Source organism: Nicotiana sylvestris, chromosome 8, assembly GCF_000393655.2.
Source record: "Nicotiana sylvestris chromosome 8, ASM39365v2, whole genome shotgun sequence".
NCBI lineage: Eukaryota > Viridiplantae > Streptophyta > Magnoliopsida > Solanales > Solanaceae > Nicotiana > Nicotiana sylvestris.
In genome coordinates, this window is record NC_091064.1 from 14,063,831 (window position 1) to 14,085,016 (window position 21,186).

Here is a 21,186-nt window from a genome sequence, read left to right on the forward strand (position 1 = left end):
AAGCTTTAAAAGACTTAATATGAAACACAAATATCTTTGAATTTTTTTTGAAACTTTTACTCACTATAAAAAACCATCATTTGTTAACTAAATATGTTTTTATGATTTCAAATAAATATTAAAAAATAAATTTTTTTTTATCGTTTTTATGCTTCAATATATGGTCATGTTTGAATATGATTAAGTAAATTGAGTGCCATGACAAAATTAAATGTACAAATATATTATAAAATAATAAATAAAATTGTATAAATTTATTTTAACTATAAGTAAAATACCTAGGTACAATTATATTTTATATTATATAATATATATAAGGTATTACATAGTGGGAGGATTTATAACGCCAAGGAAATAATAGACTTTTCAGGTGAAAGTTTTATAAAATCTGGTCAAAGTGACTATTGTGATAACTAGAGCATAATAAAATAATTTTTGTGTAATATAAGAAAGAAAAGTGACTTTTGGGTAATGAATACAAGGTTGAATAACTGTTACGTAACTAAAAAAAAGAAAACTAACTTTAGGACAATGTACACCAAGCTCAATGACCGCCATGAAATTTACTAGATATTTTGATTATCAAATTCATATCTTAAGCCAAAAAGTAAAATAGTCCCTACGGTGAGAGACAAACTTTCTTCTTTTCATTTCATTCTTTTTACGCGCCGTTTCTTGTTTGATTTCTTTTTTCTTTGTGAATGAATATGAATATTCAATCCAAAACTAAATGCAATAAGTGGAGTAGTACTATTACAAACTCTTTCATAAATTCTTACAAATTGATGAGAGAAAACTGTATTTTAATATTTAATAGAAACCGGTTCCACATTACTAAATTTGGTTGGTCTAAAGCTATTTGTATTCCAAAATAAGTGTGTATTGGTGGAAGAAAAGGCATGAACATCAGTAAGGTGACAAGTGACACTTACAGTTGGGTCAATAAAAGAAAACAAAAAGGCACGAATGAAACACCCATGAATGAAGACTGTAAAAAGAAAAGATTCACGAATCTTTATAAATTTGGGAGGGGAATCAGCATTATCTTCTTCTTCACAAACAACATAGGCGCACCCCAAGACGAGACACTAGGTCTAATGAAGCCATTATCAAGCAAATCTTGCAACTGCTCCTTCAATTCTTTTAATTCTGGCGGGGCCATGCGGTATGGCGGAATAGAAATGCGCTGAGTGCCCGAAACCAAGTCAATACAGAAGTCGATATACCTGTCGGGTGGCATCCCCGATAGGTTTGCAGGAAATACCTCTGGAAACTCTCGAACAGCTGGTACAGAATTCATGGAAGGAACCTCCGCACTAAAATTGCGGACATAAGCCAAATACGCTAGACAACCCTTCTCGACCATACGCCGAGCCTTCATATAAGAGATAACTCTGCTGGTAGAATGACCAAGAGTCCCTCTGCACTCTAATCGAGGAGACCCCGGCAAGGCTAAGGTCACCGTCTTTGCGTGACAATTCAATATAGCATGATAAGGTGACAACTAATCCATACCCAAAATGACATCAAAATCAACGGTATCGAGAAGTAGAAGATCTATGCTAGTCTCAAGACCCCCAATGATAACCACACACGAATGATAGACACGATCTACAATAATAGAATCTCCCACAGCTGTGGACATATACACAGGTGCACTCAAAGAATCACGAGGCACTATGAAGTAAAATAGGATAACACATAGGAATAAGTAGAACCCAGATCAAATAGAACTGAAGCATCTCTACTGCAAACTGAAATAGTACCTGTGATAACAACATCGGATGACTCAGCCTCAGGCCTAGCTGGAAAAGCATAACATCGAGGTTGGGCCCCACCACTCTGAACCACATCCCTAGGACGGCCTCCTGCTGGCTGGACTCCATCTCTAGCATCTTGACCTCCACCTCTAATGGCCAGACCTCCACCTTTAGCGGCCTGACCTTTATCTCTAGCTGGCTGACCCCTACCTTTGGCTGGCAGAGCGGGCGGTGGTGCACCCGTTGCTGGAATCATGGCACGAGAACTTTGTTGTGCCGTACCGCCCAATAATCTCGGACAGGTCCTCCTGATATGCCCAAAACCACCACACTCGAAACATCCATCTTGGTGCTGGGGCTGTTGAAACTGAGACTGACTCGAACAGGCCGGATGACCACGGTAATAACTCTGAATAGGAGGTGAACTGATAGGAGCTGGCGGTGCACTGTAGGCTGGCTGTCCAGAATGACGCACATAAGGACCACGACTACCTGAAGCACCGTGGGATGCCTGAAGCGCTGAATGATATGGCTTGGAAGGATGACCCCTACCAAAAGTACCCCTGCATCCAGATGAGGCACCACTAAATCCTCCAGAATGACGAGGCCTCTTGTCAGAACCCTGCCCTCTCTCCTGTAAAAGAACATCCTCGATCCGCCTGGCAACATTGGCAGCCGTCTGAAATAAAATCTCACTCCCGGTCTCCTTGGCCATCTGCTTGATAGGATAAGCGAGTCCTTCAATAAACCTTCTCACCCCCCTCTCTCTCTCTCGATAGAAAGCAGAAGAATAACATGACGGGCTAAGTCCATAAAGTGGGTCTCATACTGGGTGACGGTCATACAGCCCTGCTGGAGGCGCTCGAACTGTCTGCGGTAGCTCTCTCTCTGAGTGATACGAAGGAACTTCTCAAGAAAGATCTGAGAGAACTGGTCCCAAGTAAAATCAGGCGACCCAGCTGGTCTGGTCAATACAAAATCATTCCACCATCTCTTGGCAGAACCCGTCATCTAAATCATAGCAAAATCGACCCCATTGGTCTCCACTATCTCCATGTTCCGCAACACCTCATGGCAGTGATCAAGATAATCATATGGGTCCTTAGAAGGTGCCACACTGTAGTGATCTGGAAAGAGCTTGGTGAACTTGTCCAATCTCAATAAACCATCAGAAGTCATAGCATGTCCACCACCGGCCTGTGCCGCAACAATTGGCTGAACTACTCCAACTGGATGAGCTGCTAGAGTCTGATACTAGGGAGCCATCTACTCCCGGGTGTGAGTAGCAGGAGTCTGTGCTCCTCCTCCAGCCTAGGAGACGGCTGGTGCCATGGGAAAAGTGCCAGTCTAGGTCACACTCTCCATAAGGCCCACCAAACGGACCAAGGCGTCCTAAAGCACTGGGGTGGCGATGAACCCCTCCGGGACCTGAGCTGGTCCTGCTGGAATAGTCTAGGCTGGAGCCTCCTCATTAAACTCCACCTGAGGCTCCACCACTGTTGCTGCTGCTCGGGCTCTAGGCTGAGCCCTGCCCTGCCTCGGCCTCTGGCATGGCCTCGGCTTCTACCTCTGCCCCTCGTAGGAGCTGTCACTTGGGGCTCTGGTTGCTGCTCAGCTGAGGACGCGGTACGTGTTCTCGCCATCTGCGAGAGAACATAATAGAAGGTTTCAATCAGCAATGATAGAATAAAAATCGCACGACAGAGAAGAATGGAAGTGAAATTGTTCCTAACTCCAAAGCCTCTGGAAGATAAGTACAAACGCCTCTGTACCGATCCTCCAGACTTTACTAAGTTTGCTCGTGACTCGTGAAACCTATATAACCTAGTGCTCTGATACCAACTTGTCACGACCTGGAATTTCTACCGTCGAAACCGTGATGACGCCTAACATTTCACTTGCTAGGCAAGCCAACGTTAGAAAAATTCACTTCTTTTTAACAATTTAAATGATAACATTAATAAAGAACTGAAATAATTGAAATATTCTAAAGTGAAAAGTGCGGAAGCTAAACCAGCCAAACATATATTACAAATCGCTGAACCTGGTGTCACAAGTGCACGAGCTTCTAGAGTAATACATAGAATGGTCTGAAATAAATACAAAGTTCTTTGAATGAAAATACATAGCAAAATAGAATGAGGATGGCGACTCCTGGAGTTGCGGGTGCTGAGAAATCATACATTAAGTCTCCGCTAATGTCCAATCCGAGCACGCTAATAACTGTTACTGGGACCGACTCCAAAATCTGCACAGTGTGTAAAGTGCAGTATCAGTACAACCGACCCTATTTACTGGTAAGTGCCTAGCCTAACCTCGATGAAGTAGTGACGAGGCTAAGACGGGTCACCTACATTATAACCTGTACACAGTATATATAATAATGACAAAATAATAAAAGTACTGAACAGAATTTAACAGTCAATCGGAAGTAATAACCACATCCTCAAGAATAGACTAGCGTCGTCCAAAATTACCAATATTTAACAGTTCAAATAAAAATACCGGAGAACCAACACAACTCAAGAAATGGAAACATATAGGTTATTGCGGCGTGCAACCCGATCCCGCCAGACAATACAAATCCTCCTTTATTCCACCGAAATAACATCAATAATAGAGATAATATGTAAATATGTTGCGACGCGCAACTCGATCCCACCATATATCAATATCAATATCATGTTCACCCGTATTCCATCACATCAATCCACCCTTATTCCACCTATTGCGGCGTACAACCCTATCCCACCATATAGTATATATTCACCCTTATTCTACTATATCATTACACCCTTATTACACATGCTGCGGCATGCAGTCCGATCTCACCATATCAGTACCAAACACTCAATGTACACATTCAAATTAACAGTTCAAACCACCAAACCTTTACGATCAATAAATGTCAACTGAACCGAAATTGAAACGTTGAATAATATAAGAATCTACATAAGTAATATTATGCAGCGAGACCAATCCAACAATTTACAATTACAAGGTACAAACAAGTCAAAATTAAACAATAGCAAAGATTCGTGGAACTTTAAAAAAAGAAGAGCTAACATCATGAACAGGAGAAGACATTGATTAACAAGTAGCAGTTAAGCAGGGAAAACATTTAGCGTATTTAACAGTTAAGACATGGAAAGAAGCAATTGAGTAGAAGCGGAAAATCATGGAAAACTGATAATTCGGTGGCGTATAAGCACTCGTCACCTCGCATATACGTCGCTCACATGAAATTCACATAGCACATAGTCCGAGGGTTCCTAATTCCCTCAAGTCAAGGTTAACCAAGGCACTTACCTCGCTCCAAAAGCCATTCAATGCTCAATCACAACTTTCCTCTAGAATCTGCCTCCAAATCACTCGTATCTAACCACAATTGACTCAATAATATCAATTATCGCTAAAGGAATCAACTACAATGCATAAATTTAGAGTTCCCAAAGTTTTTCCCAAAAAGTCAAAAATCGACCCCGGACCCACTTGGTCAAAACCCAAGGTTCGGATCAAAATTCATTTACCCATTCACCCCCGAGCCCGATTATATAATTAGGTTTGGAATCCGACCCCAAATTGAGGTCTAAATCCTTAATTTTCAAAAACTCCCAATTCTTCCTAAATCCCTAGTTTTTCTACTATGAAAGAACAAAGATTAGGGCTAAGAATTTAATGGGTGATGTTAGAAATGGAAAAGAATGAGTTAAAGAGTACAAACCTATGAATTGATGTTGAGGTTTCCCATCAAAATTGCACCTAGGCCGAGCTCTAATGGAGAGTTTATGAAAAATGGGAAAAAATTTGTTTTTGAAATGTTTAAAAGTCTAGGAGTCAGGCCTTCACGTTCGCGAAGGGCCCACTGCATTCGCGATGTGCAGCAACCCAAATGGCTTTCACGTTCGCGATTCCTCATCCACATTCACGAAGGCTGCTCCCCCCTGGCCTTCGCATTCGCGAGCCAGTGCTCACGTTCGCGTAGAAGAACGAGTGTCCCCTCCCCCAAGTCCCTAATGCTACGTGTTCGCGTTGAGCTGGTCGCGTTCGCGAAGAATTCTTTTTCCCCTGGTCCAGTTCACTCTTCGTGTTCGTAAGAGTACATTCGCGAACGCGAAGAAGAACATACCAGATATCAACTGAAGCACAAAACACCAGATTTTCTAAGTGAAAAACACCCCGTAGCCTATCCGACACTCACCCGAGCCCTCGGGGCTCAAAAAAAAATGCACACAAGTCCTAAAACATCATACAAACTTGCTCACGCAATCAAATCGCCAAAATAACACCTAGATCTGCGAATTGAACACCAAATCAAATGAAATTTTCAAGAAAGCTTTAAAAGTTCTATTTTCACAACTGGACGTCCGAATCACATCAAACTAACTCCGTTTCTCACCAAATTTCACACACAAGTCATGAATATTATAATGGATATGTACCGGCTCCGAAACCAAAATACGGACCCAGTATCAATAAGGTCAAACATCAATCAATTCTTAAAACCATTAAACTTTCAGACTTTTAATTTTAACAAAACTTCATAACTCGAGCTAGGGACCTACGAATTCGATTTCGAGCATACGCCTAGGTCCCATATTTCGATATGGACCCACCTGGACCGTCAAAATATGGATCGGGGTCTGTTTACTTAAAACGTTAACCGAAGTCAAATTAAATTAATTTTTAAGGCAAAATTTCTTATTTTTATCAGTTTTTAACATATAAGCCTTCCGAAAAAATACCCGGACCGTGCTCGCAAATCGATGAAGGCTAAAATAAGATATTTAAGGCTTTAGAACATATAATTTAGTTCTAAAACTTGAGATGGACGATCGAGTCATCACACTTTTACTTTATTTGATTCAAGTGTCGAAACCGCGATTCTGGGGGAGATTAGCAATCAATAATAAGCTTTCTTTCCTTAATTATTATTTTCGATATTTTTCTTATTCTTTGTATTACTAAGAAAGTGAAGTAATTTTGGTTATCAGTAAACCAATTTTTTCTAATACTATCTTCGACCATAAAATTTATTTTTGGGTTAAACAAATTAGTTCGTTACGGGACTCTGATAATCTGTTCACTTTTCAAATTTTATTTTTTAGCAACAAAACATGCCTACTGTGAGCACACGATTTTTGTCCGAATAATAATACTCCTACAAAAAGTCACAAATGGATTTTTCTTTTAAATGTTTTAATTTTTTTTAGAATTTATAGTAATTATTTGTTAATTGTTCGTATTTAGTTGCATTTTTGTGCATATTTAATATTTTAAAAAATTATGGAAAATACCCTAAAAATATTCAAATTTTATGCATTGCATTTTTAGATGGATATTTGCATTTTTAGGTTTAAGTTGTTAATTAATTGCATTATTAAACAAAAATCAAAACTTTTAGCTTTTAGTTGCAAATTAGTAATTTCCTTTCATTAGCTTTAAGTTAATTAATTATTTTTATGATAAAATAAATAATTAATGTAATTATACAAATTAGATTTTAGTTTAGGATTTTTAAATTAAATTTAGTGAGCTAAAAATCATGTAAAGAAAAAGAGAAAGCTTGTTTCATTTAGATTGGGCCACAACTATTTTCAATGGCCCAATTACCTCAAAATTACCCCAAATCCGCCCAGCCCTCCATCCCAATTCATCCAATGGCCCATGTTTTATCCCACCGTGAAAATGGCGTGTAGTAGCCACTAAATAAGGGTGTATTTAATTTTTATCCACTATTTAAAATGCTTATCAAAAATAGCCACTACTAAGGGGGGAAAAGACACAATTACCCTTTCTCTATTTCTTGTATAATCCCAAAATTGACGAAAACCCTTATTTCATTCGTTCAGAGTTCTGCGCTTCTTCATCTTCCTCGTATGCAAACTGCAATCTCAATTAAACTTCTGCTCCTTCATCTTCTCCGTCATCTTCTGTCAATCGCGACTGGTAATATATTTTTTTATGCATTTTCGTTTTTCTTTATTTATAAGTTGGTTCAATGCCGTGTGAAGTATGTGTGAAATTTCAAAAATTAGCATTATATGTTGATTCAGTGTAGTATATTTTGTGTGATTCTGTTTTTGATAAATTTTTAGTGTGTGAAATTTGAAATGTGTTTGTGGTTGATTCAATATATTTGATTATGTAGGTATATTTCATAAAAATAGTCGTAGAAATTCATAAGCTTACTGATTATGAATTTTCAGTTAACTGTGTTCATTAAATGTAAAGAAGAAACGACATTAAATTTTGTAGTTGGAATTCAAAGTTAAGGACTGATTGTCCTTAACTTTTGCACATGAAACTTGAAGTTAAGGACAAAGTGTCCTTAACTTTGGATGTTGAAAGTATATGTTAAGGACTGTATTTCCTTAACCTATGCACTTACAATTTAAAGTTAAGGACTGATTGTCCTTAACTTTTGCACATGAAACTTGAAGTTAAGGACTAAGTGTCCTTAACTTTGGATGTTGAAAGTATAAGTTAAGGACTGTATTTCCTTAACCTTTGCATTTACAATTTAAAGTTAAGGACTTATTGTCCTTAACTTTTGCACATGAAACTTGAAGTTAAGGACTAAGTGTCCTTAACTTTGGAAGTTGAAAGTATAAGTTAAGGACTGTATTTCTTTAACGTTTGCACTTAAAATTTAAAGTTAAGGATTGTATTTGCTTAACTTTTAAACTTGAAATTTTAAGTTAAGTCCTAATCTTTGTTTGTTTTTCCTTCTTTTCTAGTGTTATAATGGAAGGCGATCATTTTTTTGATTTTGACGATTGGCGTAATTTTCTGGTATATTGGAAAGGAGATTTTCAATATAAGGAAACAATTAAAAGTTTTCTGTCGAATGGCCAATGGAAGAAATTGAGGGAAAGTATTTTTGGCAACTTCTTCAGATTACAAAGTGTGAAGTTCTCGGGTAAACTTATGCACTGTGTATTGCTTTCTGAAATTGTTAGTAATGAACCTGATTCGATGACCTTCAAGGTATTTGACCGCGATATTAAGTTTACTCGTGATGCATTCCATATTATTACTGGTTTGAAGTCTTATTCGTCGCTTGACATGAAAGGTTTAAATGAGAAAGAGAATAGGCTTTTAAGAGTCTATTTCCCTGGAAAGGACAAAATTGAGTTGGCTGATTTGTATAGTTTTATTTCTAGTCGCCCACATGGTACAACTTCATCATTTGCTGGCAGTGATGATGATGCTTTGAAGTTGGCAACACTCTATTTTGTTGAGTCGGTTTTGATGGGCAAGAGGAAAAATAGGAATGTGTCGGAGCAAATAATGAAAATTGTTGACGATGATGCACTTTGCGCTTCCTTCAACTGGGGCTCTCTTGCTTATGAGACGCTATTAAAATCATTGAAGAGTTGCTTGAAATCAAATGAGAATGATGTTCAGAAGGAGAAAGAGAAAGAAAAAGATATTGATAGCTACACTTTAGTTGGCTTTCCTTTTGCGTTTTGTGTCTGGATTATGGAAGTACTTCCTATTTTCCAAGAGAAACAATTTGTGAACTTCAAAGAAGTTGGTTATCCTCGAATGTTATGTTATTCTGAAATGAAGTCTCCACAATTTGATGCTCTTTGTAGAAAATATTTCCATAATAAAAAAGTAAGTTAATGTAATTACTATCTCTTTTTTTGTTTATTTGTTTTAGTTATGTATACTTATGTTTAGTTTTTCTTATATAATAGGTGTTTAAGTTGATTGAGGTGTCACCCTTTATTCCCGTGGAAGAAGAAGATACACAGCCTCTTTGTGTGGAGGAGCCAGTTTCACAAGATCGAGGCTCAAGGTCTTCTTCCACACAATTTGACGAAGGCGTACTTAAGGAAATTGTTAGAGTATGTGTTTCTGCCTTTGAATAGTATTAGTTTTTTATTTGATTATTTCTTGCTTACGAACACCTTTTTTTTATATTATGTTTTTTGATTCAGAGATTATCAGAGAGTTTTAAGAAGGATTTGCAAGCAGAAGTTACCAGAGTTAATCAGAAAATTGTTGTATCAGAAAAAAGATTGAGAACGAAATCAAGGTAATTTCAGTTAGTCCAACTTTAGGATTTTGTGTCCTTAAATTTTGAACTTGGAATTGAAAGATAAGGACTTCTTGTCCTTAACTTTTGAACTTTGAAATGAAACTTAAGGACATCATGTCCTTAAGTTTTGAACTTGGAATTCAAAGTTAAGGACTTCTTGTCCTTAACTTTTGAACTTGGAGTTCAAACTTAAGGATTGCATTTCCTTAAGTTTTGAACTTTAAGTTCAAACTTAAGGACTGCCTGTCCTTAAGTTTTAAACATGTCCTTCTCTTTGTAACTTAGTTGCTTTCTCAGGATTTAAAGAAAACTCTAGGATCAAAGCTTGATACTTTGATGAACATGTTTGGGAAAGCTGATCAGATGAACACAGATAGAGAATCTAGTGTTCCAATTAGAAAATATGGAGTTGATGATCATTGTCGTGCTACTGAGCGTACTGGCATATTCAACCAAGATGCAGGTGGTGTTGAACGTGATTATATGGATGTGCATGCAGAGGGTCAGTATGAAAGAGAATTTAGAGATGCACATCTAGATGATGAAACTGAAAATGTTACTGATATTGGGAAAGGTTAGTTATAGATTTTGATTTTGATTTTCGTTGAAATGTATATTCAATAGATTAATACATATAAACTATGCATGTGCATGCAGAAGTTTGTGGAGTGCCGGAGAAAATTTGTAGAGTTTGTGGATTGCAATCACAGGAGGATTTAACAAGTCCATTGGGGACAAGTGTCAGCGAGATTGTATGCAAATGCTTAGAAGGAACGTATGATCTCTCTACACCGCTGTCATACAAAGAAAAATTTGGAGTTCAAACTTGTGCCAGTCAAGGTTAGATAAAATTTTCATTATATATTGTATCTTTATTTCATTATATATTGTATCTTTTGAAGCAGCAAGCGAAGAAGCTGGAGTGCAGTATCAAGAGAAAACTGGACTACAATCTCAAGACATAGGCAGAAGTGAGATTGGTTCCAAATCTATAGATGCAACATGTGATGATGATGATGTAGCTGGAATGATCTTGGATATTGCAAATGGTTAGGCAGTGCTTTTTTAATTTTATATATGTTTGTTTTAATTAAAGATTATTAACATGTTAGCTGTTGTAAATACTTTTGCAGAATCTTGTCAACAAGCATCTAAAGATCATGGTGAACAACTGCAAGATAAAGAAAATGTGGAAGTGCAAGAAAAAGAAAATGCTGCACGCAATATTTTAGTTGAGTTGTCTCTTGAAAAAACACAAGAAGGTACTGCGGAGAAGACAGGTACTGATTGTGCCCTAATTATTATATGTACAATTAAAATGTTGCCTCTTCATTTGACCTGTTGCAGAAAACTAATATGAATATGTATATATATATATATAGTGTCGCCAGCAGAGGAAAACAAAGAGGACACCAATGATGACGATCTTAACCAATATACAAGGAAAAGAAAGAGAGACAATATTGGTTATGATGGTCCGTCATTTTCTCTTCTTACTCCTACTCCTCCAAGTATACAAATGGACATTGATGCGACTTTGACTATGGTGGGTGAAGGAAATGTTGAAGAAGAACTTGGTCGAGGTAAAAGGAACAAGAAGTTAAGCTGGCAGTTGAAATCTCCTTTTGATAAGGAAGGAAAAACAGTAAGTTCCAAGGCAGACAATCAAAATACTCTGAAGAGTTCAGGTTGGATAAAATCAACCTATACTCGTAGGTGTATTTTTCATTATGCCAAAGAAGATGAAAAATTAGTGAAGAAATTCATTGTGTGGTTGGGCAAGGAGAAAATGAGAGGTCGCAAAAAAGAGTAAGTCTCTTAATGTGTTTCACTACATCCTTAACTTCTGTGATTGTAAGACTAATTTTAGAACTAACTGTCCTTAACTTATAGATTCAAGTTTAAAACTTAAGGACTTCTTGTCCTTAAGTTTGAATTCAAAATTCATAAGCTAAGGACATGCAGTCCTTAAGTTTGAGTATCAAATTCAAAAGCTAAGGACACTTGGTCCTTAAGTTATAGATTAAAGTTTTCAAAATTCTAACTTGACATTTTCAAAATTTTCAGGGGACAAATTGATTTATATGCTGATGATAATAGTTTGAGGAAAAAACCATACAAATTGTATCATCAAAAAATCAGTAGCAAAATGTTTTTCCTTGAGCTTTCAGATAGCAAATTTGTTCTTGATGATAAAGGTTAGATAATTCACAAGGCATTTATTTTTTCTATTATTAATTTATCATTTTTTCATTATTTTATGACTGATTTGTTATTGATTTGTTTTATTTTTTGCCTTTTTATGAAGCATATTGACATTGCTCTCTATTATCTGAGAAAGAAGGAATGCTACCACCCTCGCGATCATCCTTTTCGATGCACAACTACTGATGTTCTTTTTGATAATTATATGGCACTTGTGTATAAAGATTTCAGTGAAGATGCTAGTGATGAGTTTTGGTGTGCTGGTGATAATCAGTTATTTCTGACACCATATGTGTGGGGGACAGTCGTAGATGTGGAATTGCAGGGACTGAGGTTGACAAAATCTTTTTTCCATGTCGGCTTCCTTCAGAAGATGATGAAGCTGTGACACACTTTTTGTTGGGAGTATTGGACTTGAATCAAAAAAAGATTGATGTATATGATTCCATATACAGTGAGCCATATGAAGCAGGAATGAACTACATGCAAATGTATGCACGCATGATCCCCCATTTGCTAAAGTTCTCACAGTTTGACAAAAATCACAAGTCTTTTGGGAATGTCTTCAACAAATTTGATATACAGTGGCAAAGATCACCACACCAAACTGGATCGTACGTGTTATTATTTGTTATATTATTTATATGTACTTAAGATTTATTGTTTAATTCACTGCATATCTTACATTTCTCTTAGGACTGATTGTGGTGCATTCCTGATCAAATTTGCCGAGTTGTTGATGATTGGAAAGGATGTGCAGCAATTCCAACCTGAAGCCATAAAAGACTTTCGAAAAGAATTTGCTGCAAATCTTTGGGCACATGGTGAATGGAAAAGAAATTCTGGTTATGATACTCCACCAGAAAATGTTGGTGATGATTATGAGAGTGAAAATGAAACATTCTGTCCAAAGGAGTTGTAAAGAAATTGTGGTGTTATTTTTGTATAAAATTGCTGTAAAGGTGACATCTGAATTATGCCAGTTTAGGATAGTTCTGAAATATTCTGTAAATTTGTGAAAAGGCACTTATATTTTGTTTTGTTGGCATAGCGTAATTTTTTGTAACAGCTATGCAAAATTACAATTTCAAAAGTTATGTCAAGGCATTTTGTTATTTATTTCGTTGTTTCTCTCAACTGTTGATTTGTCCATTGAGTTTGTTAGTATTTGTTCATGACTAAGTGTAAGTGAACTTCAAATTCAAAGTTAATGACCAAATGTCCTTAACTTTTGAATTTGAAATTCAAAGTTAAGGACAGACAGTCCTTAAGTTTTGAACATGGGACTATACTTAAGGACCTCATGTCCTTAACTTTTGAACTTGTATTTCAAACTTAAGGACTCCTGTAGTTAATGACAAACAGTCCTCAAGTTTTTAACATGGGACTATAACTTAAGGACCTATGTCCTTAACGTTTGAACTTAAAATTCAAAGTTAAGGACAGACAGTCCTCAAGTTTTTAACATGGGACTATAACTTAAGGACCTCATGTCCTTAACGTTTGAACTTAAAATTTAAAGTTAAGGACAGACAGTCCTTAAGTTTTTAACTTGTATTTCAAACTTAAGGACTCCTGTAGTTAATGACAAACAGTCCTCAAGTTTTTAACATGGGACTATAACTTAAGGACCTCATATCCTTAACTTTTGAACTTGAAATTCAAAGTTAAGGATAGACAGTCCTTAAGTTTTTAACATGGGACTATAACTTAAGGACCTCATGTCCTTAACTTTTGAACTTGAAATTCAAAGTTAAGGACAGACAGTCATTACGTTTTTAATATGGGACTATAACTTAAGGACCTCATGTCCTTAACGTTTGAACTTAAAATTCAAAGTTAAGGACAGACAGTCCTTAAGTTTTTAACATGAGACTATAACTTAAGGACCTCATGTCCTTAACTTTTGAACTTGAAATTCAAAGTTAAGGACAGACAGTCATTACGTTTTCAAAATTGCAAGTTGAACTTACTGACTCCTGTTAATAAATTTTAATTGTTAAACTCAAAAGAAATTAAAAGAACGTAACAAGATATAAATATTGAAAATCTAGGCATCCGCTCAAATTAGAATAATAATGAATACAATCTATAGCAAAAACTTAAAAGAGTCGATAAACATAAGTGTATATTTCTACTCTTCTCTATGCTTTCTTGAAAATGGATGGAGTGCCGGAGAATATATACAAGCTGTTCTATTATGACCAATTCTTCTGCAACGACCACATTTGAATGTTATTTTTGATGGCTCGGTAGCAGGAATATGCCTTTTCTTTTGCCTTCTACCTGGTGGCACTTTGAAATCTGGAGGTTTAACAATTTGTGACTTAACACTCTCTGGTACAATCCATGAATCAGTATGTCCTACATGATGTATTTGTCTTTCATATGTTTTCAGCCAAGATTCCTTTAAGTACCAGTGCGAACAAAAGTCGGACTTCTTGATGTTTCTCTTCTCGATAGTTGCAATTGCATGTATGCATGGTAATTCATCAAGTTGAAATTGAAAACAATCACATGTTCTTTTGTTTAAGTCCACCAAGAAAGTTATTCCTTCTTCTTCAACTCTAGAACGCCATGAATCAACAGGGAAGACCTTCAATGTTGAAAAATTATAAGTGAGTACATTATGTTAAAAAATGTCAAAATCATAATATAAACATAAAACATAATACTTACGTTCAAAGTAAATGCTAAATCTATTCTGTTCTTCAATTCCTCCTCTACCCAACAAGAAACATCATAAAATGTTCCTTCTGCTTTATTTCTTCTTTCATAAAACCAATGTTGTAGCTTCACTTGAATGAAATCCATCATTCTTAGTATAGGCAGCTCCCTTGCTTCTAATAGCACTGAATTCATCGACTCAACTATGTTTGTTGTGAGCATGTCATATCTTCGTTGTGGACTACAAGAACGTGCCCATCTTTCCGGTGGTTCTTCCATCAAGTAGTCATAAGTTTTCTTATCTACATTTGCAATATCTGACATGTATATGTCAAATTCTTTACGCTTGTATACTCTTGCAGCACTTTGGAAAAGTTTTATGACCTCACTTTTCACCTTTCTTCACTTTAGGTTCTGCTCCAAATGATAGATGCAAATCCCATGATGGCTTTCAGGATATACCTTTACAATGCCATTTGCAATAGCTTGATGCCTGTCTGATAAAAAAATCAAATTCTCACGGCTCCCAATTGCATTGCGAAGCTGACTAAAGTACCACTCATAGGAATTGTTGTTTTCAGATTCTGCTATTCCAAAGGCTAATGGGAAAATTTGGTTATTTGCATCTTTTGAAACTGAAATCATTAAAACACCACGATATTTTGACTTCAAAAAAGTCGCATCAATAGCAATCACTGGTCTACAATGATTCCAACCAGCTATCGATGATCCATATGCGTAAAACATATAAAGAAACCTGAAAATACAATATAAAACAAGGTTAAAATACCCGAAGTTTAGGACAGTCAGTCCTTAACTTACATTTACAAGTTATAAAGTTAAGGACATGTTGTCCTTAACTTTTATTTCAAAGTTCAAAACTTAAGGACTGGAAGTCCTTAACTTTTAATTACAAGTTCAAAACTTAAGGATAGGCAGTCCTCAACTTCTGGTTATAACTCAAAAGTTAACAAGGCTAAAGATAACATGTCCTAAATTGTTTACCTGTTGTTGTCGTCTATCTTTATGTTAGTATAAGTTCCCGGGTTTTTACTTGTCATCATATACAAGTATGAACACAATAATTCATAATTTTCTTCGGGACTTCCTCTTATTAAAGCGGAAGCATGTTGAATAGCACGCCACGCCTTGTGATATCCAATGTCTAGTCCATGCAATTTTTGCATCTCTGCCATGACAAAAGCTGGTGTAACTTCAAATCTTGGGTCCCGAAGATTATCGATAATGTAACCACTAATCAACTTTGAAGTAGCATGCCTTTGATCTGCTTTCCTAGTGTTAACAGAGCAGTCATGCTTTTTCTCAAGCTTTACTATCTTGAATAATGTTGAGTCTTTAATTCTGAAAGCACGCACACACCAACGACACCTATCATCATTGCATGTCAACGAATATCTTGTTGAGCTTGATCTAACAACTTTGAATTCAAAATGTCCTTTGATTGCTACATTAGAAAAATAATTAATTATGCTCTTCTTCTTGTCAAATACTGATCCGACTTTTATTTGATCCAAAGAAGCATTTTCTCTTAATATCGTAGTTGGGGATTCTTTTTGTTTCAAATTTGATCTTCGTTTAGTTATTTGAGTGCAGGTTTTGTCAGCAACTACTTCGATTACCGGTGCACTCTCTAAGACTTGAATACCCAAAGCTTGTTCGTTGTCAATCTCTATAATGCTTTGTCCTTCTACTTGAATAGAATCAAATGTTTGATGCACCTCTTCATTTAATGGTTGAGCTTCAACCATATCTACTTCAACTATCTGTTGGCATCGCTCTTGATTGTCATGTTGAGTTTTTGTGTTGGCATGTTCATTGCTTGTTGATGCAAAAACTCTTTCCGAAATATCAACTATGAAACGACAGCTCTTGAAGAGTGAATGAGTTTTTAGCAACTCTATACATGTGTGAAGATCTAAATCTTTGGATACAAGCATTCCTTTGCTTGTTCCAAGGTTGATATCAAACCATATCACTATTTCAAACTTTTCTCTATCCAATTCAATAAGCTCAAAAATCTGTTTAACGAAATCTTCAAACTGAATTGACTCAGGTGCTAGGAAAAGCTTTGTTTGATGATCAATATATTTATAGTCTTCAGTCCATCTACCATTAAAAACAACTATTATGCATATTGTTTCCATCCTACAAGTCAAGAGAATGGGAAACAAAGGACATACGTTATAAAGCAATCCTTGTAGAATTAAGAACAGGTGTATTGTAAGTGCAAGACCAAGATAAGGACTGTCTGTCCTTAACATTTAAACATGTAATTAAAGTTAAGGACTGCCAGTCCTGAACATTTAAACATGTAATTAAAGTTAAGAACTGCCAGTCCTTTAAACATTTAAACATGTAATTAAAGTTAAGAACTGTCAATCCTTAACATTTAAACATGAAATTAAATGTTAAGGACTGCCAGTCCTTAAGTTTTAAACATGGAATTAAAAGTTAAGGACTGCCAGTTCTTAACTTTTGAACCAGAAATTAAAAGCTAAGGACTGTCTGTCCTCACGCTTGTATGATGAAATCTCTCTTTGGTTGAAACATAGTTCAAGCACGAAATTCAAGTGGTGGTCATTCTGGTTGTGTTAGTCCACAAGGTCTTTCTATTAGGTATTAGACCAAAATCCCTCATTAAAGGCCTATACATGTGTAGCCTTAGACATCAGTTGATTTGTATTTGAGAAAGCTATAAATTTAGCTTGATTTTATCTGTGAAAAGATGTATGTATGAAAAAAAAATATTAATTTTCTTTGACTGACCTTGGGTGTTACTCTAAAGCTCATTATGTGTTAGCATTTGCTATATAAGTTGTTATGTCTTTTCCTTTTCTAACCCGTTGGCGCTTCTTTTGACTTTCTTAATTGCATATCCTATTTCCTTCAGTTGATTGGATTTTGTACACTATCTAAGCAAAGTACCAGGTGCATAATTAACTCCAAGATTAATTAGTGAGGTTTATATTGACATTGTGATTCCAAATCTTTGCCGTACATTATAAATGCGGTAAAGTGCCGTTCTTCAGGCTCTCCAGTAATATCTACTAGCACGTTGAATGCGGATTGATTTTCACACTTTCTTTGTGAAAAACTTATGCATTAGTGAGGCCTAGGGAATTTTACGCTTCATCCACAATTCTACAACAATCTTAAATTAGTTTTAAGAAATGAATACATCGTAGCTTGTTTTAGGCGCGATTAATAATACAATCGTCGTGATTACGAGTACGGTTCACATGGTGTGATCTTGATACATAAATCCAAATGCGGTTGTGCATTTCATGTGCACCGATCATAACTTTGAATATTCTTAATAAAATAAACATATTGTAAATCGCGGATGCATTTCATGTGACGCAGTTCGCAATGTGTACGACAATCATGACTTGTTACAAAAAATAATTCCATAAATGTCAAAAGCGGTTAAAGGGAATAAAATGCACATAGGTTTTAAGTATTTGTTAAATCAGATAATTAGGACAATTATTAATAGTTGAGCGACCGTGTTAAAACCACGGAACCCGGGAATGCATAACACCTTCTTCCGGGTTAATAGAATTTCTGTATTTCCCGGACTGTAAGATATAGTCATACTTCATCGATTCAGGATTTTAAACCGGTGACTTAGGACACCATAAATCATCCCAAGTGGCGATTCTGAATTTGAATATAAATAATCTCATTTCAGTTATGTCACTTAAATTGGAAAAAATCCCTATCACCGCGGGAAAAAGGAGGTGTGACATCTACTGCGAACGAAAATAATCAGGTGAATCAACAAGGTAGAATTCCACCACGTCACACATCCACAACTACTCCACAACATTCACGAGAAAGTTCACCTGAAAGTCTGTTTCTCATACTGATGGGCAACAAGGGGGTGAACAAACCATCGAGCAGGATACTTTGAAGCAATTGATTGCATAACATGTGAATGAAGCACTGCGGGCTTTTACAAATAGATTGCCCAATGCTGTACAAACTCCACCACCAGTAAATACCACTTTGGAAAATCCGCACTCAGGACTTGACAATTCTGAAAGTGGAAAAATTCCAAACGAATCCCGACATGGAGGATTAGGTAAACTGAATAATTTTAATTTATAAAGTTTAGTACTAACTTTGCAGAAACAATTCAAGGAGCAAAATAAGCGTATAGAGCAATGTGATAACCCGAAAGGTCATCACTTATTTTAAAAAAGTCAATTCTGTGTTTTGAGGCCTTAAAACCCTCTTTTTGTCTCACCTCGATTTGCGTGCACAGTCCGGGCGTATAGCCGAAAAGCTTTTATGTGAAAATTTAAGAAAAATGCTAATGTTGCCTTTAAAATTGAATTTAAGTTGACTTCGGTCAACATTTAAGGTAAACGGACCCGAACATATGATTTGACGGTTTCGGAGGGTCCGTAGAAAAATATGGAACTTAGGCGTATGCCCGAAATTGAATTCCGAGGTCCCTAGCCCGAGAAATGAATTTTTGAAAGAAATTGTTTAACTTAAATTATAAGAGTTTTTAGAAATTAAAAGCTATTTGAATTTGATGGTATCTGGTCCGTATTTTGGTTTCGGAGCCCGGTACAGGTTTAATATAGTATTTAAGTTGTGCTTGTAAAATTTAGTAAGAAACGAAATTCATATGACGTGAATCGGACCCTCGGTTGTGAAATTGGAAACTTAAGAGTTCTTGAGATTTTTCTTTGATTTTGATGCTAAACTCGTAGTTCTAGGTGTTATTTTGGTGATTTGATCGTACGAGTGAGTCCTTATGATGTTTTTAGGTTAGTATGCATGTTTGATTTGGAGCCTCGAAGGCTCGGGTGAGTTTCGGATGGGGTTCGGAATGTTTTGAGACTTAGAATTTCTGTTGTTGCAGGTGCTCAGATGGTTCCTTCTTCGCGTTCGCGAAGGAACTCTCGCGTTCGCGAAGAGTAAAGTGTGTCTAAAGGAAATTCCTTCTACGCGAACGCGAGGCACAGGTCGCGAACGCGGAGCGTTGAGGGAGTTACCCTTCGCGAACGCGACCTGGCTATCGCGAACGCGAAGGCCATTATGGCCCTGGGGGAGGAGTGGAATACTCATCGCGAACGCATCATGTGGATTGCAAACGTGGAGGCTGGGGGAGAATGCCTTCGCGAATGCGATATGTATCTCGCGAACGAGAAGGCTTGTGGCTGCTGCGTCTCGCGAACGCGACAAACCCTTCGCGAACGCGAAGAAGGTCTGCCCAGCGATTTAAAATAGAGGAAGAACGGGATTTAAGCCATAATTTCATATCTCCTTCCCCAAAATCAGACCTTAGGCGATTTTTGAAGCTCAAATTCAACCCCAAATCCTAGGTAATGTGTTCTTGAACTCATTTCCTTCATTTTCCATCAACAGCCATTACATTTCTAGGCCTAAATCTTGTTTTTCAAGTTTATAAATTAGGGATTTTAGGAGAATTGAGAATTTTACAAATTTAGGAATTTGGACCTCGATTTGGGGTCGGATTCCGAAACTAATTGCATATTTGGGCTCGTGGGGGGATGGGTGAACGAGTTTTGGTTTGAACCTCGAGTTTTTACCAAGCGGGCTCGAGGTCGGGTTTTGACTTTTTGGAAGAATATTGGAAAATCTGTGGTTTTTCATTTGAATTGGTTTCTTGAGCTTTAATTAATGTTAATAAGTTAATATTGACTAGACACAATTGAATTGGAAGTGGAATCAAAAGGAAAAACGGTGTTTGAGGCTTGAATTTGGCCGTGGAAATTCGAGGTTAGTGTTTTGCCTAACCTTAGCTTGAGGGAATAAGTGTTGTGTCTTATTTGCTATGTATTAGTGTCGAGTACGACGTATAGGTGAAGTGACGAGTATATATACGTTGGTGTCAAGCATGCCCGTGAGTCTTATTTTAGGATTGCTGTGATTTTATTATGTATTGGTCATGCTTAATTTGATGATTAGCAACTGTGGTACAAAACTTATGATGAATTCTTGGTAATTGGCAATTGTCAAGTATTGGTTCAAGTTGAGGTTTATTTGGTGAATTAACTGTTGAAACTAGATTGGTTATAGCTCATTCCCTTGCCGGGATGATATTGTTTATATTGTTGACTCCCTTGCCGGGACGGTATTGTTTCTATTGTTGATTCATTGCTGGAATATATTATTTCATTTGTTTAGGTGAGGAAGAGTGTAAAGCACGAAGGGTGATGCCATGCATGATATTGTGAGAGAGTGTTAATGCACAAAGGGTGATGCCGTGCCGATATTGTGACTGTTAGTGCACGAAGAGTGATGTCGTGCCATATTATTGAGAGTGTAAAATCACGAAGGATGATGCCGTGCCGTTTCTTTGATTTATATGGTGATGATGAGAGTAAAAACATGAAAGGTGATGCCGTGCACTTGTTTTTGGTGTTATTAACTCCGTTGCTTCAAGTTTGATATTTACTTTGTCTCTTTATTTCACTATTGTCATAACCTCATATCCCCCTCAGT

The 21,186-nt window shown here is 36.6% G+C and overlaps 4 protein-coding genes across 4 annotated transcripts; 2 read left to right on the plus strand and 2 right to left on the minus strand.

Moving 5' to 3' along the window:
• Positions 1–8,680: 8,680 nt before the first annotated feature.
• On the plus strand, positions 8,681–10,212 carry LOC138874588 (uncharacterized). The gene is made up of 4 exons (XM_070153317.1): positions 8,681–9,383; positions 9,467–9,616; positions 9,710–9,807; positions 10,108–10,212. The coding sequence occupies exons 1-4, from the start codon at positions 8,691–8,693 to the stop codon at positions 10,112–10,114; spliced, it is 948 nt and encodes a 315-aa protein (XP_070009418.1). The 5' UTR covers positions 8,681–8,690; the 3' UTR covers positions 10,115–10,212.
• LOC138874587 (uncharacterized) lies at positions 10,112–13,137 on the plus strand. The gene is made up of 8 exons (XM_070153316.1): positions 10,112–10,384; positions 10,468–10,650; positions 10,716–10,859; positions 10,944–11,090; positions 11,193–11,285; positions 11,367–11,619; positions 12,119–12,629; positions 12,712–13,137. The coding sequence occupies exons 1-7, from the start codon at positions 10,147–10,149 to the stop codon at positions 12,144–12,146; spliced, it is 1,086 nt and encodes a 361-aa protein (XP_070009417.1). The 5' UTR covers positions 10,112–10,146; the 3' UTR covers positions 12,147–12,629; positions 12,712–13,137.
• Positions 13,138–14,149: 1,012 nt separating this feature from the next.
• LOC104225570 (uncharacterized) lies at positions 14,150–15,006 on the minus strand. Its single transcript, XM_009777399.2, has 2 exons — positions 14,695–15,006; positions 14,150–14,611 (listed from the first exon to the last, which is right to left on the minus strand). The coding sequence occupies exons 1-2, from the start codon at positions 15,004–15,006 to the stop codon at positions 14,150–14,152; spliced, it is 774 nt and encodes a 257-aa protein (XP_009775701.2).
• A 78-nt stretch (positions 15,007–15,084) lies between these two features.
• Positions 15,085–16,964, minus strand: LOC138874712 (uncharacterized). Its single transcript, XM_070153490.1, has 2 exons — positions 15,688–16,964; positions 15,085–15,439 (listed from the first exon to the last, which is right to left on the minus strand). Exons 1-2 carry the CDS (start codon positions 16,962–16,964, stop codon positions 15,085–15,087), a joined length of 1,632 nt encoding a protein of 543 aa, XP_070009591.1.
• Between the last annotated feature and the right edge of the window lie 4,222 nt (positions 16,965–21,186).

Coding starts and splice junctions, on each gene's coding strand:
- LOC138874587 (XM_070153316.1), top strand. CDS start 10,147: ATGAACATGTTTGGGAAAGCTGATCAGATGAACACAGATAGAGAATCT. Junction 10,385..10,467: donor TGTTACTGATATTGGGAAAG/GTTAGTTATAGA, acceptor ATGTGCATGCAG/AAGTTTGTGGAGTGCCGGAG. Junction 11,286..11,366: donor AGACAATATTGGTTATGATG/GTCCGTCATTTT, acceptor TGGTGGGTGAAG/GAAATGTTGAAGAAGAACTT.
- LOC104225570 (XM_009777399.2), bottom strand. CDS start 15,006: ATGTCAGATATTGCAAATGTAGATAAGAAAACTTATGACTACTTGATG. Junction 14,612..14,694: donor ATTTAGCATTTACTTTGAAC/GTAAGTATTATG, acceptor TCAACATTGAAG/GTCTTCCCTGTTGATTCATG.
- LOC138874588 (XM_070153317.1), top strand. CDS start 8,691: ATGCACTGTGTATTGCTTTCTGAAATTGTTAGTAATGAACCTGATTCG. Junction 9,384..9,466: donor AATATTTCCATAATAAAAAA/GTAAGTTAATGT, acceptor CTTATATAATAG/GTGTTTAAGTTGATTGAGGT. Junction 9,617..9,709: donor TACTTAAGGAAATTGTTAGA/GTATGTGTTTCT, acceptor TTTTTGATTCAG/AGATTATCAGAGAGTTTTAA.
- LOC138874712 (XM_070153490.1), bottom strand. CDS start 16,964: ATGTTAAGGACAGACAGTCCTTATCTTGGTCTTGCACTTACAATACAC. Junction 15,440..15,687: donor AAGATAGACGACAACAACAG/GTAAACAATTTA, acceptor TTGTATTTTCAG/GTTTCTTTATATGTTTTACG.